At 38.1% G+C, this 24,712-nt stretch overlaps 1 protein-coding gene across 1 annotated transcript in view; it reads left to right on the forward strand.

Annotated features, from left to right (window-relative positions):
• KIAA0825 (KIAA0825 ortholog) overlaps positions 1-24,712 on the forward strand; it is a 357,903-nt gene that overhangs the window by 156,815 nt on the left and 176,376 nt on the right. The window contains exons 16-19 of the mRNA XM_039239394.1: positions 210-618; positions 4,846-5,005; positions 9,324-9,482; positions 11,272-11,366. Coding sequence (XP_039095325.1) covers positions 210-618; positions 4,846-5,005; positions 9,324-9,482; positions 11,272-11,366 — 823 coding nt within the window. The remainder of the gene's footprint in view (positions 1-209; positions 619-4,845; positions 5,006-9,323; positions 9,483-11,271; positions 11,367-24,712) is intronic.

The raw sequence follows: 24,712 nt of genomic DNA on the forward strand, positions 1-24,712 counted from the left end.
GAGAGGAAAAACTGAGTTTGAGATTTGAAGAATGTTAGGAAGCATCGGAGGGGACCCCAGAAGAGTTCTGTCGGAATGTGTCAAGCACTTGCTCTTCTCAACAATTTTCTCCACAAAAATCAGACATCCCTGCACAACACTGAAAACAACACAGAGGTGGAATGCAAATGCTAGTATTAATCATACCTTTTCTTTCTTTTCTTCCCCAGGCTTCACAAGGCTTGCTGCTCAGGCAGTGTCTATTGTAATCAGCGAGTTACCTACGGTGATTGCATGTTTGCCTCCCCCAATTAAATACTTCTTTTTTCTGTCTGAGAGAAAAATGTCAAAAAACTTTGTTGAATTGAAGAAAGCTAGCCTCCTCGTCTGGAACTTGATTGTAATTATATGTCGGATATTTGAGGATGGAAACACTGTGGAACTTTTAACAGGTGCCTCCCTTGACAGATGGAGTAAAGAGAAACTTGGTTTAATCTGCGTGTGTTTGGAAAGTATCATGGGAAAGCAGACAAGTGACCCTAATCAAATGGCCCAAAAGGTCATGCAGATCATTGAGCAGCAGAAACCCAACTGGATTGAGAGCCAGTTGGTGAAGGCAAGGAAACTGAGCACCAAATGGTAAAGCAATGTTTTTCTTTCACTGAATTTCATCAGACACGTTCACAATAACAAAATTACCTATAAACAACAACAAAATACTGTTAAGATAGGCCACAATGGTTACTTTATTAATTTCATGGGCACTTTGATGAATACAGGAAAAGGTAAATATTCCAACAAAAGCTGCATTCTTAGGTGTTCTTTGTTTTATTAAAATTTGAACCCCACTGATACCCTGGAACATTATACTTGTTTACTCACCATCTTCAGGTTTCTGATAAAAAGGGTGGGAGTTAAACCCAAGGGAATTTGGTTTCATTTCTTTTCAGTGCACAAACAGGTATCTAGTGGATAGCCTGGAGCGTTTTGTAAATGGATTGGGCATGGAGATTAAATTAAGAAGGAATTAATGGGTATAAAAGGCTTTTTATTGCTTTCTGTGTACCTGATTGTCAAAAAGGTACACATTTTTCATCTGGTAATGTAAGAATCCCAGAGGGCAACTGGGGCATATCACACTCGAGCTATAAGCACACCCAGCTGTTTCTGTATGAAAATGTCAGCCTTTTCAGAGGTTTGTCACCAAGAGCTAAGTGATTTGTGGTATTGCTAAGATTTTTAAGGGTCCCTGATGAATTTAAATATGTACATAGAGTACTCCTGTCTTAAAATTAGTCTCCAGCATAGAACTGCATGATATTAATAAAGGAATTATAGTTCATATGGTGTACATATCACTAAGCCAGCCCTTCTTTATACCACTCACACACACTGTCCCCCATTCTTTTAAAATATATTCATGATCCTAGCAGATGCTATTTTAACTTTCTTCCTGAAATGACTAAAAGTTGTTTCTTTAGTGTATAGCAGTAGTGACAAAGAGCTCAGGCTTTGGAATCAGATGAACAAATACAAATCCCTTGTAAGTGGGCCATCTTGGGCAAATTCCGGAATCTCTAAAAGCCTCATTTTCAGAGGTGAGACCAAGCTGATGAAGTGATTTTGAAAAATTAAATAACATTGATGAAGTTCTTAGCATCAAGCTTAGAACTAGCAAGTATTTGTTATTTATAAACCCTACTAAAATACATTACACTAAAACTTTACTGGTTTGTATTAATCTTTAAGACTTCACATTGATCCAATTGAAAAAAAATGTAGGGAATCATGATTTTCCTGGTCTTGTCATAGAGACTTCTAGAAACTTACTTCTGGTGTGTCCTGTGGGTATGAATAACAATCACAGTCAGGCAAATGATTAATATCTCTGAAAGCAACTTTCTTAATATTTTAAAAATGTCTATTTATTTGTGAGAGAAAGCAGAAACAGCATGAGCAGGGGAGTGACAGAGAGGGAGACACAGAATCCAAAGCAGGGTCCAGCCTCTGAGCTATCAGCACAGAGCCCGACATGGGGATGGAACTCTCAAACTCTGAGATCATGTCCTGAGCCAAAGTCAGATGCTTAACCGACTGAGTTACCGAGGTGCCCCTGAAAGCAACTTTCTTAATCTTTACATTTGTATTCAATCCCAGTTTACAGGCTTTAATTCAATGACTGAAAGATTAAGGCCAGATGTCATTATCCATGACAGTGGTTGAAAAGGAGAGAAAAAAAAAAATAGTAATAGTGGATCTGATTATAAAGTTAAATTTCTAATACTTCTAATTTAGGAGTCCCTCTTTCAATAGGGTCAGTTTAAAGTAATGTCTCAGTAATGTACCTGGGGCCACATAGGAATTCATAAACAATATTTTTTCATTAGAAGTTGGTTTAAATTATTAACAGCACCACTGCATTGTGATACCTCCTAAATAGGGAGCTGTCGAGCTAATATTTGGCTGATTAGCTACTTGTTGGAACATGTATCCGAAATGGAGACTTGCTGATTTTTAAAAATGTTTTACAGTCCTCAAAGTTCCCGCATGTATATTATGGAAGCATATAATAAGCAAATGCTATGTCTTCCTCAATTTCTCAAATATCAGTATATAAGAATTCAGATTTAAGGTTAGTTTTTATATTTATTTGAAAAAGTTAAATTTGACTTACTAAGTCACATTAGGTCACTTCTTACAGGATTTGGGCGCTATAGGATGGTACTTCTTGACTTTGATTTCAGGTTGATTATCTGTTCTACAAGTGAACTTCCCCCTCTACACATCTCACAAATTGATGATGATCAGTTTGTTTATAGCTCTCTACCAGTAGGAAAATGCATTTTAGACCATGATGTCTGTGTATAGATAGAGGGTTGCCTTGGCTTTATCATAACTATTTTAAGTTTCAGAATGTAACCATTGAAACTGAAATAATTCTTCTGTTAAACTAAATGAAGTGTTCATTTCCCATGAAGATCATCTTGGAACTACGCAATACCATTTAGCTAGATCTCTTTCACTTGCATTCAGATTTAATTTTGATTTTATGGAAATTGGGAAAATATCTGCAGTGGAAAGGTGGTAGCTGGAGGCATTGCTTGTCTTGCACGCTGCCTGAAAGCATTACTATTCATTAAAATAACCTTCACTTTGTGGTAACACTCAAGCTGTAAACAGTCAACTTAGATTCTGGAGAACACACAGCCCAAAAAGTAAAGAAATGTCTGTCTTTGCAAAGTAATTTGTCGAGTTGAAGATTATTGTTTTTCATCATGGTGACCCTGACTTGGCTGGCTGGGTGCATATACAGATTAAGATTAATGCAGTTATTCCTTGGCTAAGGTCTGCCTCTTTCAGGGCACATTCTCCCTAATGACATGATTGATAGGCAGTCCCAAATCCAGAGAGGAACTCATTAATCATAGCATTGACTGAATCCAATCATTTGCTTCACCTGCACAGTGATGGACAGGAAAGGATACGATTCAGGGGCTGACACCGAGACACTCTTTTGTAAGAGGGCCTCAACTTTTTCAATGTCAACCTCAACAAAACCTGACAAGAAATTTTGCTGGCAACCTGTGTACAGCTTCCAGAGGATATTTACAAACTCCTTTTACTGCAACAGAATCTTTTTTGTCTGTTTACTAAAAATTTACTGTAGCTAATGAATATCTCCAGGAGTAGAATTTGCTTTATTTTTAGCAAGCCATATACAATTGTAAAGTTCTTTTTTTTTTTTTTAAGAAAGATGTTTTGAAGCTACATGTGGAAGCAATATAAAAGTTAATGTCCAGCAGCTGGGTATCATTTGGTTCAGTCTTCAGGTCAGCGGCGCTGACTCTTAGCAGAACTAATTTTATAATCATGGCAAAATCTCAGTAATGAACTGCAGTATAGAGCTGATTACACCACAGTAAATTTCATTTAGTCTGAGAAACATGAAAAACCATGCATTTTCTTAAGAATACTTAGACTGCAATTCCTAACATGTTCCTGATATCAAATGTAGTAAGAAAAGCAGGAATGGGATATACATGACGTATGTTGAATATCATGAGTTCTTTCGCACTGGTATAGTTCGAGAATTTTTTAAATTATGTCATTCATCATTACTATGTAAATAATGTTCAAAAACAGTAACAAACAGATGTGTCCTTAGAAGTGTTCACAAATAAAACTTGCATATTCCTGGTGTGGTTTTACTAGACCCTTTTCCTGGAAGAATATTCAGGGCAGTGACTTTTGCTAGGTGTCCTTAGCAAGAAGAAACAGGAGAGGGGCCATAGATTTCTCAAATGCAACAAGTGTCAAAGGGCCAATTTAAAATACCCAGTGGTAAGCACACTTCCAGGAAGCACCCAGCCTATATTTAGTATAACAGGCTCCCCCTTTTGACACTTTAATTATTCTTTAATGTGTTCTAAGACAGGTGTAAAGAGGAGTCTACAAAAGACAGAACACCAAAGCTATTTCTGGCATCAAAGATACTTTTTGTCCTCAAAGAGAAAATACAAATTATTTCTTACATGTTCTTAAAAAGAAATGTTTTGTTTTCATCCCATGATTATAGCAATTTCAACAATTGCAGTAATGGGAAAATGTTTTATAGATAGGAGTATAAATGCAATAAAGAAGTGTTTTAAAAGAAACCATTCAATTTTTAAAAATGCTTTCAGGTGCTTAGTCCTGAGGCGCTGTTTCTATGAGCAGGGGTGGTTTGGGAAGGCTTACCTATTTCAGGAGTCTTTATGGTGCTTTGAATATAAGATTTACGTCGAGTCTCCACACTCAATCTCTTTGATTATTTTCCATCTTTACAATTCTTCACCACTGATACTTATATGCTTTCTTTGTGTTTAGTGCATTTATGACAGCGGAGAGAAGCACAGCCTTAGAAGAAGGAGATAGTGCTCTTGAACCGACTGAGCAGAAAATAAACATGATGGTCCTGGATATCTGCCACAAACCAGGTGGCAGCGAGTACCTGCGGCAAATTTATCACATCATGCGGCTCAATGAGGTAGGGAAACGGCCTTTTTACTGAGCAATTAGGTGTGTACTGGCCTGAGGCAGCGTCTGCTGGCAGCTAAGGGTTAGTCAAGGAGGTGATAATACTTCTTAAAGTCAATACCAAACTCAATATTGCATTATTAATAGAATCTATTCAGCCCCGGCTGTTCTGCATTTGTACAGCAGAAGCTTCCCCGAAACAATGTAGGTTTTATTTATATGGTTTAAACAATAACACGGCTCATAAACTCTGTGCAGTTCTGAATTGTATAGACTAGACGTGTAGTTTGGGAATTGTGTGTTTGTGACTGTTAAGCTGATGTTAAAATCTGCTGTTGGTGAATGATGAATTTTCCTCAGGGAGATGTACTTCTTCTCCTATAGACGTCATACTTGTCTTGGTGAAGTTGTAGGTTTCTTACATAATGAGAAAATTTCGGAAGAATATTGAGCCATACTTGGGAGCAGCTAGATTAACCCAAGAAAATGCATTAATGCACGGACACTGATTAGAGCCAATGTCATGCTTGTCTACCTCTCTGCTGGGTTAAGCCTCTGACCTTGCATATTTCTGGCTGTTTGAACAAGAATGTAAAGAGCAGGTATCTCGGTTACTGCCTTGAAACAATACAAGTTTGCCAACTTGATCAGGTTTTTAATCTGAGCATTTGTATCTGAATTAGAATGTGACATCTAATGTGAAACAGAATTATGTTTATATTTACAAATGCATGCACGTATTTTTGGAAATACTAAGAATTCTATAATATGAATAATATGAAGCTATAGTGTTTTATCTCAATGATGTAGGCCTTAAAAACCATAAATTTCCAAGGAGTGAATTAAATTCTACCACAGCATTTTACAACCCAGTTATATAAATGTTCTTCCTGCTACCATCTATCTGAAAGTTACTTCAAGTAAATTTTGTTTCCTGGCTTTCCTGGAGCTAATCAAGCAGGCAACCTATAAACAGGTGATATAATAGTGCATTCAATGATCGCCTGAGAAGGAGGGGAAGGATTTGTTGCCACTAGACATGATCCAGTCTCTGAGGCACCTGAGCTCAGTATATAATCTAATCGTTAGCTACCTACTACCTATTCACACTTGCTAATGATCCCTCATAATTCTTTGTGGGGAACTCAGGTGTTTCTGGCCTTGGCGAATGGAAAGACCACCACTGTGAAGTCATGGTCTTCAGTGGCAGGTCCACGTGGCCACTCAGATTGGCTTAAGTAACCATGATGATTATAAAGGAACAGATGTTGCAGTAGGATTACCCTTGGATTTTTAGGAAAGTGGGGTTGTAAGAGTTCTGAGACCAGTCATGGCTGGTATAGATTGCCAAACTGACAGACCAGTCCACTTTTTAAAAGCCCTTAGCATGTAAAAGATCAGTAATCACCAATCAGAGAAATTGAGTTGGATATTTACTGGCTGTCAGCCACCTGTCATATTCAGGAAATCACTTGAAAGGCTGTTTTTCCCTCGTAGAGCTGATGGACCTTTGAGGCAATGGCTCTGACCAGGTGTGCCGTGAGACCTGATGTATATAAGGCTCTTCACAGGGGGGCACTGCCTCATTTTGATCCATTAAGTTCAGAGGATTTTTCTTTACTTACAACTGAAGAAACTTACTGTCAGGGCAGTGTTTATCATATGGGGTGACAAGCCACATACTTGTTGATGTATTGTGATGAGAAATATCGCGGCAAGGTAAGAAGAAGCCTACTGTGAGGTGAGGCTCGAGCCAGAGAAAGTAGTGAGCCCTTTGTCCTGTGACTACTAAAACAAGTCAGACAAAACAAACTCAGTAAAGACACAAGGCTGACTAGGCGCCTAGTGTTAATATTTCGGTCTGCTTTTATACTGAGGCATTGTTATGCTGTAGGTGAAATTGTACCCTGAAATGTGTTCATTTGCTGAGTAGTGTTATGAGTCTTTAGCATTTTCAGGTGTACTGCTTAATACACTTCCAAAAGGCAGCGTAAATACGGAAGCATTGACCAGTACAGGCATGGGTACGAGGAAGAATGAGTATACCATGGAGTAATGACACAGTTATCAGACGAAATGAGTTTAAGAATGTTTGTCCTTGAGATGGGGGTCAGATGTCTTAGCGCAGAAGTACAGTGGGTAGTTGAAGAACCTGGCCATGAGCAAAGATGAGGGAGGCCGTGAGTATAGTTTTTGGTGGCCTCAGTGAGTGTTATTAGTTGAGGCCATGGGACTGGTAGAGCTCTCAGTGGAGAAAAATGCAGAAAGGGTGGGTAGAGAAATAAGCTTTAATGTAACTGCACTGGGAGAGCATTCAAAAAAGGATGTTCGAAGAAGAATATATTTTTCTACAGAAGTACATTAGATTAGTAGTCAATCCGGTTAAAGTGACACCACAGGAAATCAGGTTTTTTATTTTTATTTAAAAAAAATTTTTTTAATGATTTATTTCTGAGAGAGAGAGAGAGAGAGAGAGAGAGAGAGAGAGGCAGCATGAGCACGGGAAGGTCAGAGAGAGAGAGAGAGAGAAACAGCATCTGAAGCAGGCTCCAGGCTCTGAGCTGTCAGCACAGAGCCCGACACGGGGCTCGAACCCACAAACTGTGAGATCATGACCTGAGCTCAAGTCGGACGCTTAACCGACTGAGCCACCCAGGCGCCCCGAAATCAGGTTTTTTAGAAGGGGTAGTGACCATTGTCAAGATAGCAGAGAGGTCAGAGAAATTAACAAGGGAGAAACACCATTGTATTCACAACTTGCAACACAGCACTTTATCTTTTTTGAACTGTGGAACGAAAAAAGCCAAAATGCAGCAATGTAAGGGGAAATCAGTTGAGACAGATTGCTATTAGCTGAAACGAAGCAGTTGTTCTCATTAGAATCTTGTATTCCTTTAAAAAATTTCACTTTCAGAAATCAATGCAGAGAAAATTTATTTCTGTGTAGAAATCTAAATCTAGGCATAAGAGTCTTTTCTGGTGCTTTTATTATTATCTAATAAAATTTAGTAAGAGTTTCTGTGCGTGTTTGTTACAGCATTCATCTAAGGAGATGCGGTCCACAATGAGCAAGTTTAAGAAATGATTATCATTGTTAAGTGGTGATTTTTACGGTTTTAGGGACTCAAGTTTACCTTCGAGGATGAGTACAGTGGGCATTCGCTACTCATGAAGTTAAAGAGCCATAGGAAAAAGCACAGTGAACTGAAACCAAAGATGGGGCTTCTCACTCACTCTCTACCACTCACTCCTGTGTAACCTCAGGCTGAGCCCACGACCTTTCAGAGCCAATCGCTGAATGTGGGGTGGGGAAGAGTTATTTAAACTATCATGTGCCTACCAATCTCCTGGGAAACCCTGCGAGCCGTCAGATTCTATTTGGTGTGGGGCCTGAGATTCTGTTTTTCTAACAAGTTCCCAAGAAAGGCTGATGTGGATGGTCTAGGCGCTAGACTTTGGGTACCAAGGGTTTTCCAGATGACCTCTGACATCCTTTTCAGCTCTAACGTTGAGAACCTAGTTCTACTCTTGAAGAAAAACTGAAAATCAGAGGAATATTTGTATTCTTTTATGTATTAAATGACTTAGTAAGTCACTACTATTTGATAGTTTATAGGAAACTGTAAGTCATTTTAATTGTTGTCTTCTAGGAAAAGTCTAATAAAATAGTTTGGGATCATTCACCTTATTTATGGATGGAAAATGAAATATAATGTAGTAGATTGGCTTTTTTGCCCAGGCTGCCACTGGCAGTTGGGGTGTTAGACTTACGTATGTTGAGCTTCTTTTGAACCTTGATATTTTTCAGTCGAGAGCATGGAAATAGAATTTAGGAGTTTGAATTACAATTAATTCTACATAGAGTAAGATTGCTTGCAGTGAAATAAATATCAAGTACTTAGCACTCTGCTGAGCATGGAGTAGATAACAACTACACTTAATGAATGAATGAGCAATCTTGTACTGTGAGTAATCATGCATCTGAGTTAAGTTTTGGTAACCAGACATGTTAACACATGAACCAATGACAAGACAATGCCTATTAACAACATTCTGATATATCAAGCATACATTCATTATGTGAGAATTTGTTAAATGGCTTTCTAATCTATCCTATATATTAGGTGAACCTGTTTTTGATGGGTTTATTGCAATGCTGATTGGTATTCTACTATGTTTCTTCTGAAAATGTATTCTGTCCTGAGGCAAGTAATACACTGTAATCTAGCAAATGTGCTGAAAGGGTAGATTTGGATATTGATCAGTGTATTTTTAAAGAGAATATATGCTTCCCACCGTCACAACTTGTAATTTTTTCCCCCTTGAAGGAATATTTAAAAGAACAGCTGTTTTCTATGAATGGTTCAGAGGAAAAGCCATTACCTGTCAGACCTTTAAAGACGACCTTGAGAAGTGTGGAAGATCAGCCTTCTGCCTTTAACCCTTTCCATGTGTACAAGGCGTTTAGTGAAAACATGTTAGATCAGGTATGTGGAAAATAGTAAGTTTACCTTAAATGTGTGATTTTTTTTTTACATATATAGGGATAAAAGGTGCTTTGTGTCTGAAAACTTACTCATAAGCTTTCTTTTTTTTCCTTTTTTCTAGGTGTTTTTTTTTTGGCTAGGAAGCAAAAGGCATTGTTCTTATATATGTCATATACACGAATTGACTTTGAAATAGTTATTATACCTTCTTCTATTTGTCAAACTGATTCATATGTTTGGTCTGTGTAATTTAACTTTTGACCATGTCAGCTCACCATGGGCAGTGGGAACATCTGTTTGGCTGTGTCTACAGAAGGCCCGAAAAACCAGGCGTTTTGTAGCAGTCTTTCCCCTCTCTTGTGCCCACCTGCAGCCCCAATCCACACACTCAAAGATCACTTAGCCATTTTTATGAATTTATCTAATTTACCAGGAAAATGAGAGTTTATAAGTAAAGCCTTGAGCTCCTCTTTTGAGTGGCATGAAGTAAGTTTCCCTTTTTATAACCCTGAACATATTCCTGATGTTTAAGTCAGGATATTTGGAATAAAGTCAACGTGATAAATACCACACGTTTCTAACGTCAGATTACGCCACTGTTGAAGCTACACACTTCAGTCGTTACATGAAAAAGATCCTATTTATACCAAAGTATTTAAAGTCTAAAGTTGCCTTTGCTTTGTTTGTCCTTTTGCTGAATAAAAAAGGAAAGAGCCTTTTGACAGACGATTTGAAGTAACGGGGCAGAAGAGAAGGATTGCTTGACCTAGAGCTCTGACGAAAATACGAATTAAAACAATGGCCTAATTCGGGATGCAGATAATATTTTTGCCATGCCTGTTACGACCCTAGTCTACATTCATCAATACTGTAGTAGAATAAGACCTTCATATGCTGACAACCCGGGGCAGAATTCTCCTGCTCTATGACAGGATTGTGGTGCTCCATTAATCAGCAAGTGACAGGGCATAGTTCTTGAGGATTTTAAGCATCGGCCTGGACTCTTGTTAGCACAACTATTTCGTTTTAAGGAATACAAGCATCTATAATACGTGAAAACCAAATACATTTGTATAAGTTTGAGTTTATTGGCTGCTTCTCTATGTTGTACATTAGACAGCTCCAAACCATAAATAATCATTGTAGCTGTTGAATTATCCCCACTTTATTTAAATAAATGGCATGTTTTATTCCGTTCTGAATTATGAGATTATCTTTCACAGTAATTTTTCCTCTTTACTCTGTTGTGAAATTACCTATTAAATGAGAAAAAACAATGTTGTTTACATTCACAGCTCCTTCTCATTTCCCCTTTAAAGCACGTTCTTAACCAAAATAACATTGATATTACACTCTAATTAAGCTGTGTCTTGTAATTTGAGTCCTTAGCACTTCTAAGCTTGTTTTTTACATCAGAGCTCTGGATGCTAAAAAGTAAAAACCCTGAATTGATAGATGAAAAAGTTGCTGATTATTTCAGTTTTAAAAGAGTCACCCTCTTAGAGAAACTTGTTGGGCAAATGCCATTAGCACATGGAAGAATAACGACTCAAGAAATTGATTTATATTTTTATAAATAATGACTACATTCCCAAATGGATTTATAAATTAATTGCTGTCTTATTGGAATAAAAACCTTCTTCTGTGGACATGATTGATGCTATCTGTCTAAGTCCTTGTTCTGGAACCCCCTCCTTCTTAGTTAGTCTATCACAGCTGGAGCTTTAATTTACTGATCATATTAACTCTGATTAATAACTAACAATAGCGTCTTCCCATTTATCAACAGTCAGCCATCACAAAATGGAGCTGGAATTGGTCAAACTTGCTGCCAAATTATCTGGGACTGGATAAGATGACCTTCAGTGTACTGCTCAAAAACAGGTAATGAGATTTGTGATTTGGGGGATCTGGTTGGGGGAAAAGGATATATATAAATGTATATATGTCCTTCATATATTATATATATCACATATATATATATGTGAGAGAGAGAGAGAGAGAAATATGGAGGTAGATCAAGTATACTTTCTAAATGGTGTTTATCCATAGTAAGTATTTACAAAAGGCAGTACAAAATTTTTTATGAGATGAAATTAGTTGGTTTTAGGGTGAATTTGAAATATTTTTTAATGTGTATAATAGTGCAACATTGTACACATCAAAAGTTAGCAACTTGAATGTCATTATAATACTATGTATTTGTTTACAATAATTTAATGAATGCGTACAAAATGCCAAGCCGAATCAACCAGTCTAATCAGGGGAAACATGTAAGTAAAACTGTCATGATTGAATTTTTTGTTTTGAAGCCAGTAATTTTGGCACTTTGTTGCTAAAGCTTCAGTTGCATATTATTTTACACACACGTAAACACACGCTCACATACACACATGCACACCTGAGGACAGTCTAATAAAATGATAACGTGATTTTACCCTAGGAACCTACACATGTAATTTATTTTGCAGAAAAGTATGATAATTTCCTTTTATGTTGGACCAATTAATATAGATTTTAAAACACTTTAAAGTCTTCGGTGAAAACTGTAAGGTGTAATCTTGAAAAGTTGGATTTCTCTATCAAGTGTGACATTTTCACATAAGCTACATATGTGTGCAACATTTTAATTTCAAGTATCATTTGTTTGCTTATAGCTCAGTATAATTATTTTCTATAGAATCTTTGTGATGTAGAATGTTTTTCCAGATCTTTTGGATACAAATATTAAATAGGTATTTTTTCCTGACAGCAATGACAGTGACATAATAGAATTGTCAAATCATCCTTGACAAATCTGGTGCATATTTGAAAATATCAGGAGGGGGCGATAACCAGTATTTCCCATAACTTCTTAAATGGAGGTTTATAAAGGGACCTTTATTGCCAGTAAAAGCTGTAGCTTAAATGTGTGGTCACAGTGGTATTGCTAATATTGCACCCCTGAAGGAAGCTCTCCTACCCATGATGGACAAAACTGAACGACCTAGCTTTACCATCAAGGACAGCCTTCTCCCAGCAAGCTTACCGCCTGGCAGGCAGTAGTTTGAAATGCACTGTGGTCGTGTACAAGTCCCCCAGAGTGGCTCCTGTCATCTCCCAAAGTTGCTTGGGAGACGGGAGGTGGGGGTGGTAGAGGGAAGACCAGGTTATTGTTGAATCTATGGTTGTGTGATGTTTACACGATGTTAAATGTCTGTCTGGAAACCAACTAGGAAAGATAAGTCAGGTTTTCCCTGCTGTTGTAAAGTTTTGAGTTTATGCTGATTCACTGCATTCTGTCGTACTGAGTGTTTGAAGCTGTGAATTGTTGCTTCCAATCCACTAAATGGTGCTCTGGGGGCAACCCATCCTTCAAAGCTTTCTGCATTTGCTATGTATAATATTCACTTTGAAGTGAATTTGTGTTTTTAACAAAATTGCATGTTTTTGTTTTTGTTTTAACGATTTTAGATGAACTTCATTTAGGACCATAGCTATTAAAGTCTATTTCCCTGAGATAGCATGTGTAAGAATGAGAAAATAGAACTCCCACAAATTTAGCCAGAAGTAACAGGTCAAAACAGTTTTCTTTGGGGCGTCCGGGTGGCTTAGTCGGCTAAGCGTCTGACTTTCGCTCGGGTCACGATCTCGCGGTTTGTGGGTTCGAGCCCCGCGTCGGGCTCTGTGCTGACTGCCAGCTCAGAGCCTGGAGCCTGTTTCGGAGTCTGTGACTCTCTCTCTCTGACCCTCCCCTGCTCATGCTGTCTCTCTCTCTCTCTCCTAGAAATAAATAAAAAATAAAACATTAAAAAAAAAAAAACAGTTTTCTTGGAAAAGGGTCATGAATATTTAATAGAAACAGCTAGACCATCACCTTAATAAGAACCTTGGAACTTTAAAGAATGCTATGAAAGGCATTCTACTCCAAATACTACATAGGACAAGCTGCAATGAGCATAATTGATCTACCTTAGAAAGATGAAAGATACCTGAGAGTTTTAATCATTTTTAGTATTTGCCCATTTATTTTAAGAATGTTATTTATGAGACTTGATTAATTGACCAGGTAAGGAAATGATTTCTGTTTTTTGTTCTAAGGCACTTTTTTGTTTGGACTTACTTGAAAATGCTGATTTGTTTATTTTAAACAGTGCCTTGAATTTTCGACAACATGGCTATTGGAAAATATGCATTTGAAAATGCGACTACAGAACACTAAGCTTTAGAATGAGAGTTATGAATGTTATCCTACGTCCACAAAGTGACATTTTTACATACTACTGTGAACTACCTACAGGAGTTGAGCTGAAATAGGCTCAATTCTTTTTCTCAAACTCAGCAATTAAACTTGTTCTCTTCTTCTGTCTTGAATTGGTAGTATGTTTATACTAATCTATCTCTGCACTTAGGTAAATATATATAGGAGACTGCAGTTATTATCTGAGGACATAATGATACAAAGAAGAGTGAACACAAATGCACAAATTCGAAAAAAGTTGAGGAGAAGGGAATCCTTTCTATTCACCTTCTAAATTCTTTTGTGCCTTGTCTTCAAATTCAATATCATAAGCAGACCATTCATGGACTTATTCTCTAAAGACCCCAAGCCTGGAGTCAATCAGACTTCCATCATGGCTTTGGAAAACAATGAGAAAATGGGCAAGAAGCAGGGTGAGTCACTTAGGAGATACTCAAGAGATGACTATGTGAGGGACAGTTCAGACACGTGAGAAAGGAGATGTGTGGTGCCAGTCATATCTGTGTGACAGACGGTACTGGTATTTGTTTCACCAGCTGGTTCTGCGCTGATTCCTAAGGCAGAACGAATCTTAAAGTGACTGCCTGAGAACTTGGTAGGGATGTGCCCTCCGCTCACTGTCAGGTCTCATCTCCAAACACTTTTCCCCGGTTCATGGTGTTCTGAGTTCATGGTCTTCTTCCTATTGTTGGGATTCTCCAAGCTCTTTCTCATTTCAGGGTCTTTGTACTTGCAGTTCCCTCAGCTTTTCACATGGTTGCTGCCGTGTTGTCCATCTGGGGTACATGTTACCTTCTCAGAAAAGCCTTTCCTTATTTCCCATCTGAAGTTACCCTCCATGCCACCCGAGCATTCTATTCTGTGCTTTCTTAATTGAGTTAGCACTATCTGAACTCATTCTGTTTGTTGTCTCCTAATCTTACCCCCCACCCCGGGGTAGAATATAAGCTCCATGATAATAGCACCTTACCTGTTTTACTCAAACTGTGTCTTCAGTACCTAGAATGGCTATTAGACACACAATAGATTTTGAGTAATATTTGTTGAATTAGTTAACAGAAAAATGAAGAATAACAATACAGGGGAAAAGTCAGCCCCTGACAGATGAGCACAGATTTGGCGTTCTCTAAATGTGAGTTTGAATTGATAGTCATGTAGATACTAGAAATACACTATGGAAAATCTCAAGGGAAAAAAAAATAAGCGACCTGGATGTTCTCTCCTCTTCCAAATTGGGCTGAATATCTGGTTAAGCTCTGTATATTTAAAATGCCTGTTTTTATTATTATGTGAAGTAAAAGCATGGAACACTGGTCTTTATTTTTAATTAATCCAGTTCAAGTCATATCCTGTTCAGCAACAGAATCGATTCCTTACTCCACGATTCAGAAATCTTGTGACATTTGGGTGATAGGGTTTCTATTTGTTAAACAACCCTAAAAACACAAGTTGAAAAATTTAAGGTAGTGTTAGCTGACAGAAGTATCTAACCAAGCCTTTGTAAATTTGCAGTGTTCAACGCATTTGAAAAAAAAAATGTAGCAGCTGAAACCTCAGAGAGAGATCCTGAATATGTATTAATGATAGATGTTTTTCAATTTAGAAAGTTTGCTATTGTGGGGGGAAAAAAGACTCCTCAGAGGTTCAGAAAATCAACATATATATCAGTTCTACACCTCTACCTTTAATGCTATGTAAGAGTAAGTACAGTGATTGTACATTGATCTTTTGAATCAGTTTCTTACTATTAGTTCCTTGCTTTCTTTCTCACTCACTTTAAAATAAATCCAGACTAGCGAATGAGACAGTGATTGCATTTGCAGGAGAGTTCACCAGGAGGGACACTGTATATCCCTTCATTCATGGCGAATCTCCAGATTGCTATTTTGATATTGTTTTCTTTGTCACTGGAACAAATTTATGTTGCTTTACCTTATTTATTCCAGACTAATTCCCAAGAATTGTGGTGTTGAAAATAATCTGTGAATACAGAGGAATGCTATGCTATTTTAACCATCTAAATATACTGCATATGAGTTTGGCTTCGAGTTGAGCAAACACAATTAAATAGGACGGCAGGAACAGCAGAAGGGGTGGTGGTAGCAGATTTCTGGCTATCACTTTGGGGCCTTTCCAGGTGGACAATAACCATACATCTGAGAGGAAACGGAGATTAGAAAACCTGTTTTAAAAGAGCTGTTGATTTGTGGAGTTGATTGTTTGCTTTTAATAATAATAATTATTAAAGTACCTCCCCGTTATGTCAGATGATAATGTGCGTGCCCTGTGGTGTGCAGAGAGTAGAAAATATCGTCTGTGGCCTTTAAGTGCGCACACTGCACTCTGCCATGTCCGTCCTTGGGCAGTGCTGCTATTAGCACAATGTTTATGGTTGCTCACAGCAGTAAATTCCTGATGCAGCAGCAGGCTGCCTGGTTATGGAGAGATGGGTTTAAAAAAAGGGGAAGCTGATTTTAGAAATACACACCTCTGAGCCATTACATACATTACATATGCCGTGGCATTCAAATCTGTGTATTTTTCATGCCCTAGCTCTACATAAAAAACACTTTTCTTCCCCCTTCCCCCAAAAGAGAAGGCCTCCAACGCACTGGCTCTCTACCCATCATCAGTGGTGTTTTCAAATGGGAGCAGGCTCCCCTCCCATTCTTAACTCTCAAAGCAGCACATCTAAAGTATATTTAGGATATAATAATTTAACACTATGATCCTCAAGATTTCTAGGAGTTAGGGCCTCTGTACATGGACCCAACAAACTGGTACCTGTGTATTGTTGTCTGTTTGGTAACTTCTATATACTGTCCTTTATGGTGCATAAAGTACTTTCCTACACATCTTCTCCTCTGACCCTCACAACAACTATGTAATAAGAGACTGGTATACCAGTGAGGTTGCAAAACATTGAATCACATTCCCAAGGTCACAGGTAATAAATGGCATCTGGAGCTCAAAACGAAGTCTTCTGAGACTGTATCTGGTGCTTTATTGACTACCGTATTCCTGATCGAGATTCTTTCCTCCAGCTTCATTGAGATACACTTGATACATTATATAAGTTTAAGGTGTACCATGTGTTGATTTGATACAGTTATGTATTGTGAAACGATTACCACCATAGTGTTAACTAACCCCTCTGTCAATCACATAATTGGCATATCCTTTCTGTGGAAGGAACATTGAAGATCTACTTGCTAAGCAACTTCCAAGTATATAATATGGTCATAACTATAATTGCTCTGCCATACATTAAATCTTCATCTTACAACTGGAAGTTTGTACCCTATGGTTAATTTTTTCTAATTAGCTGTATATTCACTGTAAATCTACTGGTGATAATGAAGATAGCAAACATGGATATCACTTGCCACCTGGATGGCATAACTGAAGTGAATTGTATACATATATTTAACTATAAATTCTTACAATAACCTTATAAATAGCCTTATAAGGTTATATATTACCATAGTTTTCCTGACAAGGAAACTAAGGCCCATAGGCACAGAGCTCTAAGTGATGGTGCCCAGATTCTGGCTTATGTCCATGTTCTTCACCACTTTTCTCTGAAGTCAAGGGACAAGATAATCAAAAAAAGTGAAGACCGGGTTAAAGACTATGGCTAGAGGCTGAGGAAGAGATTATATATTGCACAGATAAAAGACATTCCTTGGGCGCCTGGGTGGTTCAGTAGGTTAAGTGTCCAACTATTGATTTCAGTTTAGGTCATTATCTCAAGGTTGTGGGATCAAGCCCTGTGTCAGGCTTCCTGCTGAGTATGGAGGCTGCTTAAGATTCGCTCTCTCTCTCTCTCTCTCTCTCCCCCCCATCTCTCCCTCCCTCTCTCCCTTTCTGCCCCTTTCCCCCCAAAAAGGAAAGACATTCCCAAAGAAGCCTGAAGGCTCAGTTTAGTCTATTGCTAATTTGTATAAAAGTTAGGTGCCACACATTCTCTTTAAAGACACTGTGGCCCAGATAATTCTTTAGGTGGAGAGGAGCCCTGCTTACCCTTTCTTCAGAGTGAGTGTGTCAGTTTAAATCCTCTAAGCAGATGCCAGATGGAAATAGAGGTGCGGAAGTTTTCTGGGAGAGCTGCATATGAAGGATACGGGGTGGAGTGGGTAGGCAAATAAACCTTCAGACCAAGTTGCTGATCTGATAGCTGTGAAGAAGAGCGGGGAGGAGAGTGGGAGACAAAGAGTCGTAGATAGCAGGGTAGTTATACGGTTTTGAGAAGGCCAGTGAGACTCCGTGAGCTAAGGTCACACACACTAGAAGAGTCTCCTGTCCTGCAGGCATTAGTTCCTCCGTTATGCTCAGGCACTGGCTAAAGTCCACTTGGAAACATGCTCTGAGCACGTGGGAGATGCAGAGGAATGACAGTGAGGGTCGCCATCCTAACTGTAGCAGAGATGTGAATGGTGCATTTCTCCATGCTACCATAGTGGGGATGCAGAGTGCTTTTCTCGTACACGAAAGTATATGTGTGTGCGTTATCTAAATTAATAGGAATGTGATTTAAATGAAGGTCTGCATTAATTCAGTGAAGTACAAAGCAGACTACCTAAATAAATAGGTTAAATGCTATTGACAGAAACGCAGAATTGGCAACATTTTGATGAAAGGAAGGTATAATAATTTTCTCAAAAGCAGCCATGGGAGAATTTTTCACTTGTCAAGTTGAACCAAAATTCACTTTGTAATGAATTTGCGCCTATCTAATTATTCATTCATATACTGGCACTTTGGGGTTCTTGCAATATATCAAAAGCTATTAAAAACTTGTGTGTATGAAGTATATTCTTTTTTTTTTTTGATAATTCTTCTTTAAGTCTTTCCCCTGTCAAATTCTGTTCAGACCCCAAACCCTCTGTGATGTTTTTCTAGAAAAAGTTTTAGCATAGGTTCATCTAAGAATAGCTGTCATAGACCCATTGATTTATTTTGGCTGAAGATGAAAAGGCCGTTGACTGGTTTTTAGGCTTATTGGTCACCATAGAATATCTCTGTTGATTTTGCTACACTAATGTAAAAACAGAAAATTATGTCTTTGAAGATATTTTCATTATTATGTAATTATAAGACATAAATGTTTGCTAAATATAATTAAGTAGTATAACAAATCTGAACAACTAATAATGTTCACCTTATTACCATTTGTGATATTATTATTTCAGTACTTTTGTGTTGTGTTGTCTTTGAAACTAGTTAGGATATCTATAGTGCTTTCTTTTCTTATAATGAAACTCTCACCTTTGTGTACCCTGACGGTGCAGCCCTAAATCTGATTTTCCCCCAAATAGCAGATCTAGCAAAAAAAAAAAATCGGATCAAGATGTTTTTGTATCCAGAATATTTGTATTCATAAAACTTTGAAATTTATTTTGTAATAAACTATAAGCAGTACATACATACACATGCATTATTTCACATGGTAGAGGAAGATATGAAATAGAAAGTCCCTCCCCCAGTTCCCAAGTCACAGAAATCCCACTCAGTTGTAACTATTTAAGCCATTTCTCTTTTTATTTTTTTGAGTCGACAAATCTAAGGGATTTACTACACCAGTTATTGTCAAAAATGTATCAACTTATTATTACCGATTCCTTGCAGTGAAAAATACACAATTTAACTAAACTACTTCCTCCTGTCTTCCCCTCTTCAAGCTCTGCTATAAAATTTAAGTTTAGCTCTTCCATTGGTCACTTCTATGTCGTATGGTATAACCTCTATTTTTAAATTGATTTATATATATATATATATATATATGTACTTTTATACAAAGCAAAATTCACTAGTGGTGTATAGTTCTGAGTTGAAACATGCATGAAATTGTTTAACAATCATCACTATCAAAATCACTTGGGGGGATCTGGGTGGCTCAGCTAGTTAGCAACTGATTTTGACTCAGGTCATCATCTCATGGACTGGGAGTTCAAGCCCTGTATTGGACTCTGTGCTGACAGTTCAGAACCTGGAGCCTGCTTCAGATTCTGTCTCCCTCTTTCTCTGCTCCTTCCTGTGCTTGCATTCTATTGCTCTCTCTCTCTCTCTCTCTCTCTAAAATAAGCAAACATAAAAATTTTTAAAAGATCATTTTAAAACATTCCCTTGCACTTACCCTCCATAGTCAGTTTCTCCCCTGTCTCAATACCCTGGCAACCACCAATCTGTTCTCTGTTCCTGTGGTTTTCTTCTTTCAGGAATGTCTAGTGATAGAATTATACCATGTCACTTTTTCAGTCTGGCTCTTTTACTCAGCATGATGCATTTGAGATTCCTCTTAATTCTTTGCTCTTCTTACTGTTGAAGAGTAAGTAGCCCATTGTGTGAATGTTCCATTGTTTGTTGATACATTTACCTGTTAAGGGACATTTGGATTATTCACAGTATTTGGTGATTGTGAGTAGTCTCTATAACTATTTGTGTGCAGGTTTTTACGTGAACATAGGCTTTTATTTCATGTGGATAATACCTACAAGTGGGAATGCTGGATTTTGTAGTACATTTACATTTAACTTTATAAAGAAATTGTATCTTCCTGTATTTCAAGCTGTCTATGAGAAATTCGATGCTGAAAGGATTCCTTTCCCCCTTTTTGTCTCCATGGATGCTTTTTTCTTTCAGTCATCATACCCCCTACCTCCCCTCCATCCCGTCATTCTGAAATGATATCATGTCTATCTTTGTGTGAGTTTTTGGTTTCTCTTGGCATTGAGTAGGCCCCTTCCGTATTGTGATTGTCTTTAGATGTTTTCCCCCCTGATATTGATTATTCCCTCTGCCCCAATCCCCAGTTACATCCATATCCCTTTCGGGAATTCCCATTAAGGCAGATGTTCTGATTGATTCTTTCTTCAGATACTGCTAAAGACCTCTCCTTGGCCCTCCCATTCTCAAACACTCTGTACCCTTCCCACTTCTTTCTGCAATGAAATCCTTCACTTCTATGGCTTTAAGGGGTTAATATCCTTTGTCTCAAAATCAAATTCCTCCAAGCCTGTGCAAATAATATAAACATGTGAAGGCAAGGTATAATACAGGGGGATGGAGGTGAGTGCATAAGTAGGTAAAAACATTCAAATTTTATAATTTTTTAAAATGTTATGTTAGCTAAAAAGTGCAAATCCTCAGAATGGATTAGGCCTACCAGTGTGAACCTATACATCCATGCCACAGAGTCACCTGTCGCTTCAGCTGTAAAATTGTTCAGTAAGATTCTAGATCACATACACTTAGATTTTCACTGTAACAATATTTTAATGTAATAAGTCTCATCTCCTATAGAAGTCCTCACATCATAATTACCTTTCTCTGAAAACTACCTCCTCTTTAGAGTTGTGTGATTTCTACTCTTGGCACTCACATTTTTCCAGCCTCAGCCTAGAAATCTTGAATGACTTTACAAAGTTTCCATCTCCCTTCATCAGTATTCTGTTAGACACAGAGATTTCTCTCTGAACATTTCTCACACTGTTTTTTTCTGTCCCCCAGCACTGCCACTCTTAAATCTAATGCCCCATCCATTAGTGGTTAGATCCCCTGCTTACTCTCTCCTTGACTTCTCATCCATTGATCTCTGCTGGATTAAAGTGATTTTCTCTTTAAATTTTTCCTTATTATTAAAACCAATTGAAAATAGCACTAACATTTTTAGAACACAGAAATAGTATGTTTATAATTTAATGCAACCACCTTGATTCAGCTCTTCTTTTCTCCGACCTTTATATGTGGGTAACAAACACTTGTATTTGTACTTCACAACAAGGGAGAGGTCTATACTTAGCATTGTGGGCTCTATGTTATCACTAGACTTTTTCTTTTAGCATTCATCAATGCAAAGACATAATTTGATTTTTAATAACTTAGCATTATGCCAAATTACCACAGCATAATTTAGCCAGCCATTCCAGATTCTTGGTTTGGTTTGTTTTTCCATGTTCCACCACCATGTACATGTAGATTAGTTACTGATGCCGATAGAATAACGGTGGTAAACTAAAGGACACAGACAAACTTGTATTACAAATTACCAAATATGCAAAGAGATAAAAGCTAGAATGAAATATACAGAAATATATTCTGCTGCAAAACTTACAGTGGCACCTCATCACCTACTGCACCAAAACCAAACTCCTTAGCCCCAATTTCAAAGCCTCCTTCATCTGGTCTTTCCATTCACAATGTCTTTTTTATAACAGATCCCATCATCCCTTTGCCCACTCTGGGGTACGGCAGCCCATGGTTCAAATATTTTTCTACCACTCAATTTAAGTTTCCTTTTTCTTGACTGCATGATAGAAATCATAACAGCACCTTTCTTATTGAATGGGAAGGTCAAAAAAGTTAATCACAACAATTTTTTTAGCACAAAGCTTAGAGCACAGGATGTGCTCTATAAAAGTTATAATTGTTTTTAGCTATCATTTGGTCCTCTTCTTTGCACAGGCCAGAGAGTAAGGTATACAGATAAACATATGGCCAGGGATAAAATAGTAAGGCACAACCCAAGCATCCCGATAATTGCAAAATGAGAGAAGGGAGGATGGAGGAGAGAAAACAGAAATGAGAAAAGAGATGTCTAGAGAACTTTTTATTAGATGTTGGCTGTGTGATTCATGGTTTGGGCTCAAGGCAGAATAGAAGCTCAGGAAGCTGATGCTGGTCTTTCATGAGTATAAGGCAGGGCAGGTAGGGCCATAAAGGGCCAATATTTAACTAATCAATGAACACACAAAATATGTGTTCCAGATTCTGTTTTCAGCTACGGATTTTGAGTTATTCATAAATCAGGATCTAGCGATGGGGTCCAAGTTGAGGGCTCCAGCACCCACAGCAAAGCATGGTCTGGACATCTGTTCTCAGAGACAGAGACCCTTAACAATTTCCTGACCAGGACTGAACTTCATGTCAGGTCACTGGTCGACAGGATGTTCCAGACGAGAAGACTGATAGGGCTGGAATAGGGGAATGACTGTTGGGAACTTAAGCACTTGCTGATATCTGTGTCAGTGACGCCTACCCCTTTGCCTGGGTTTCTCTCCTTTGCTCCCTTGACTCATCTTCCAAGTCAGCCCTTGACCTCTTCGGGTCTACCATCAAGCCCCTCCCCAGACACACAGATCTCAAAAATTTCCCATTCTCCAAATTTTCAGGGCATTTATAGACAGTTATACATGTTAATGTTCAGCATATGCTACTCTATAACGTTCATTGTTTTTCAGTTGTCTCCCCAGAGAGAGAGAGTCAGCACCAGGGAAGCAGGCCATTCAGCTCTCTTCTCGGTTGACACTTGTACCATAAAGCATGGTGTTGGTGGCCGCTGGTCTCAGTTTACTGTTCTGGAATGACTTTTATTTGCTTTTAGGCCTTTCTGAGGTAGGGAAAGGATCACCAACAGAAAGAAGCTTTGTTAATTCATTTATTTAAAACCTTTATGAAACTATTTTAAATTACATACATGCTTAGGAGAAGTGAAATAATATGGACATTGTGGGAAGTAAAAGTCACCAATCTCTTGCTCTGCCTACCCATGTACCTTATAATTCCACCCACCTGACGTAACAAAATCTGTCCTTTTCTCTCTCATTTAAACCTTAAAATATACTTAGAGCATTCAGTTATCATTCTGAATAGAATTTTGAAAGAAAAAATATATGGATGAATGTTGTGACTTAGAAAAATAGAAGGTAAAAAGGGAATATTCAAATTTTCTATAAAATGAAATGTTTTAAAGCCACAGGGAGATACAGGGTTTAGTGTTTGACCTATAATGGTGATTCTCTTATTGTCAAATAATTGCTAACTCCAAGTTAATCAATTAAAACCTATAAATAGAGTGCTCAGAGGAAAGAATTGGTCTCTCTTTGGAAAGGAGTCAGTAACCTGATGAAGTTTTTGTTGTTTACCTGTGTCACTTGCTCAGGAGGCTCTTTTCATTAGGATTATGTCTTTGCTGCATTTGTGCATCTGACTTAGCCCAAAGCCAGTGATGAACATCTACTTGTCCATTTCAACAATCAGATCTCTAAGGGACTTAAAGATAGAACTCTCCGCAAACAGGTAACTTTGTATAAAGGACAACCCCAGACTCTCTGTTTATTATACAGAGAATACATTTGCCAGCAAATGAAAGTAAGGTATTATGTAACCCACAAAATACACTGTGTTGATTATAAGAATACTTCTATCCCATTATTCAGTCCAGCAAGACTTTGAGTAAATAGATGGATCTGTGACTGTTTGTTCATTCATCCATCCATCAAACATTCTAGGCACAGCAGATAAAGAAATGAGCCAGACAGAGCCCCTGCAGTCAAGGAACTCAGAATCTAGTGGAGAAGACAGACTAAAAAATCAGTGGCTACTGCTATACTAGAGGTCCATGCAAGTTATCATACAGTGGTATGGTACAGTGAAAGATTGCAGATCTAACATAAATGCCAGAACAGTCGGGAAATATGCCCAGGACTTGGTGACACTTAAGCTGTGACTTCACAAGTTGAACATGAGTCAGCTAGGTAGCCAATGTGAGAGATAGTCTAGACAAAGGGTTTGAGGTAGATGGTAGCACAATATGAGAGAGTATGTTGCACCCAGGTTATTTTGGCTAGAGTAATGGTCTCTTCACTGCATTTTTCATTGGCAAATCTCCTCTGTCTACAACCTACAGGCACAATGAATGGTAGGCTGCTTGGGACAAAGTCAGAGACTGAATTGAGTGAGGGGTGGTTATGAGGAGAAGGGGGCAACTGTCCTATTTAGGCTTATAACTGCAGAATATTAAGAGTTACAGATTCTTCCTTTTGAATCCTTGGCCTCCTCTGGCCCTGAAGGTTTTCAGGCATGTGTAAGCAATTGCAGGGCCTTTGTAATTCATAGATCAAATGGCCTTGTAGTCTGTCACTAAAATTCTATTTGTCTTATATTTGTACGGCTTGGAGGAGATGTACCTTTGTGAGGGCACTCTTGGCAC

The sequence above is a fragment of the Hyaena hyaena genome, unplaced genomic scaffold, assembly GCF_003009895.1.
Source record: "Hyaena hyaena isolate Hyena2069 unplaced genomic scaffold, ASM300989v1 scaffold_156, whole genome shotgun sequence".
NCBI classification, from domain to species: domain Eukaryota; kingdom Metazoa; phylum Chordata; class Mammalia; order Carnivora; family Hyaenidae; genus Hyaena; species Hyaena hyaena.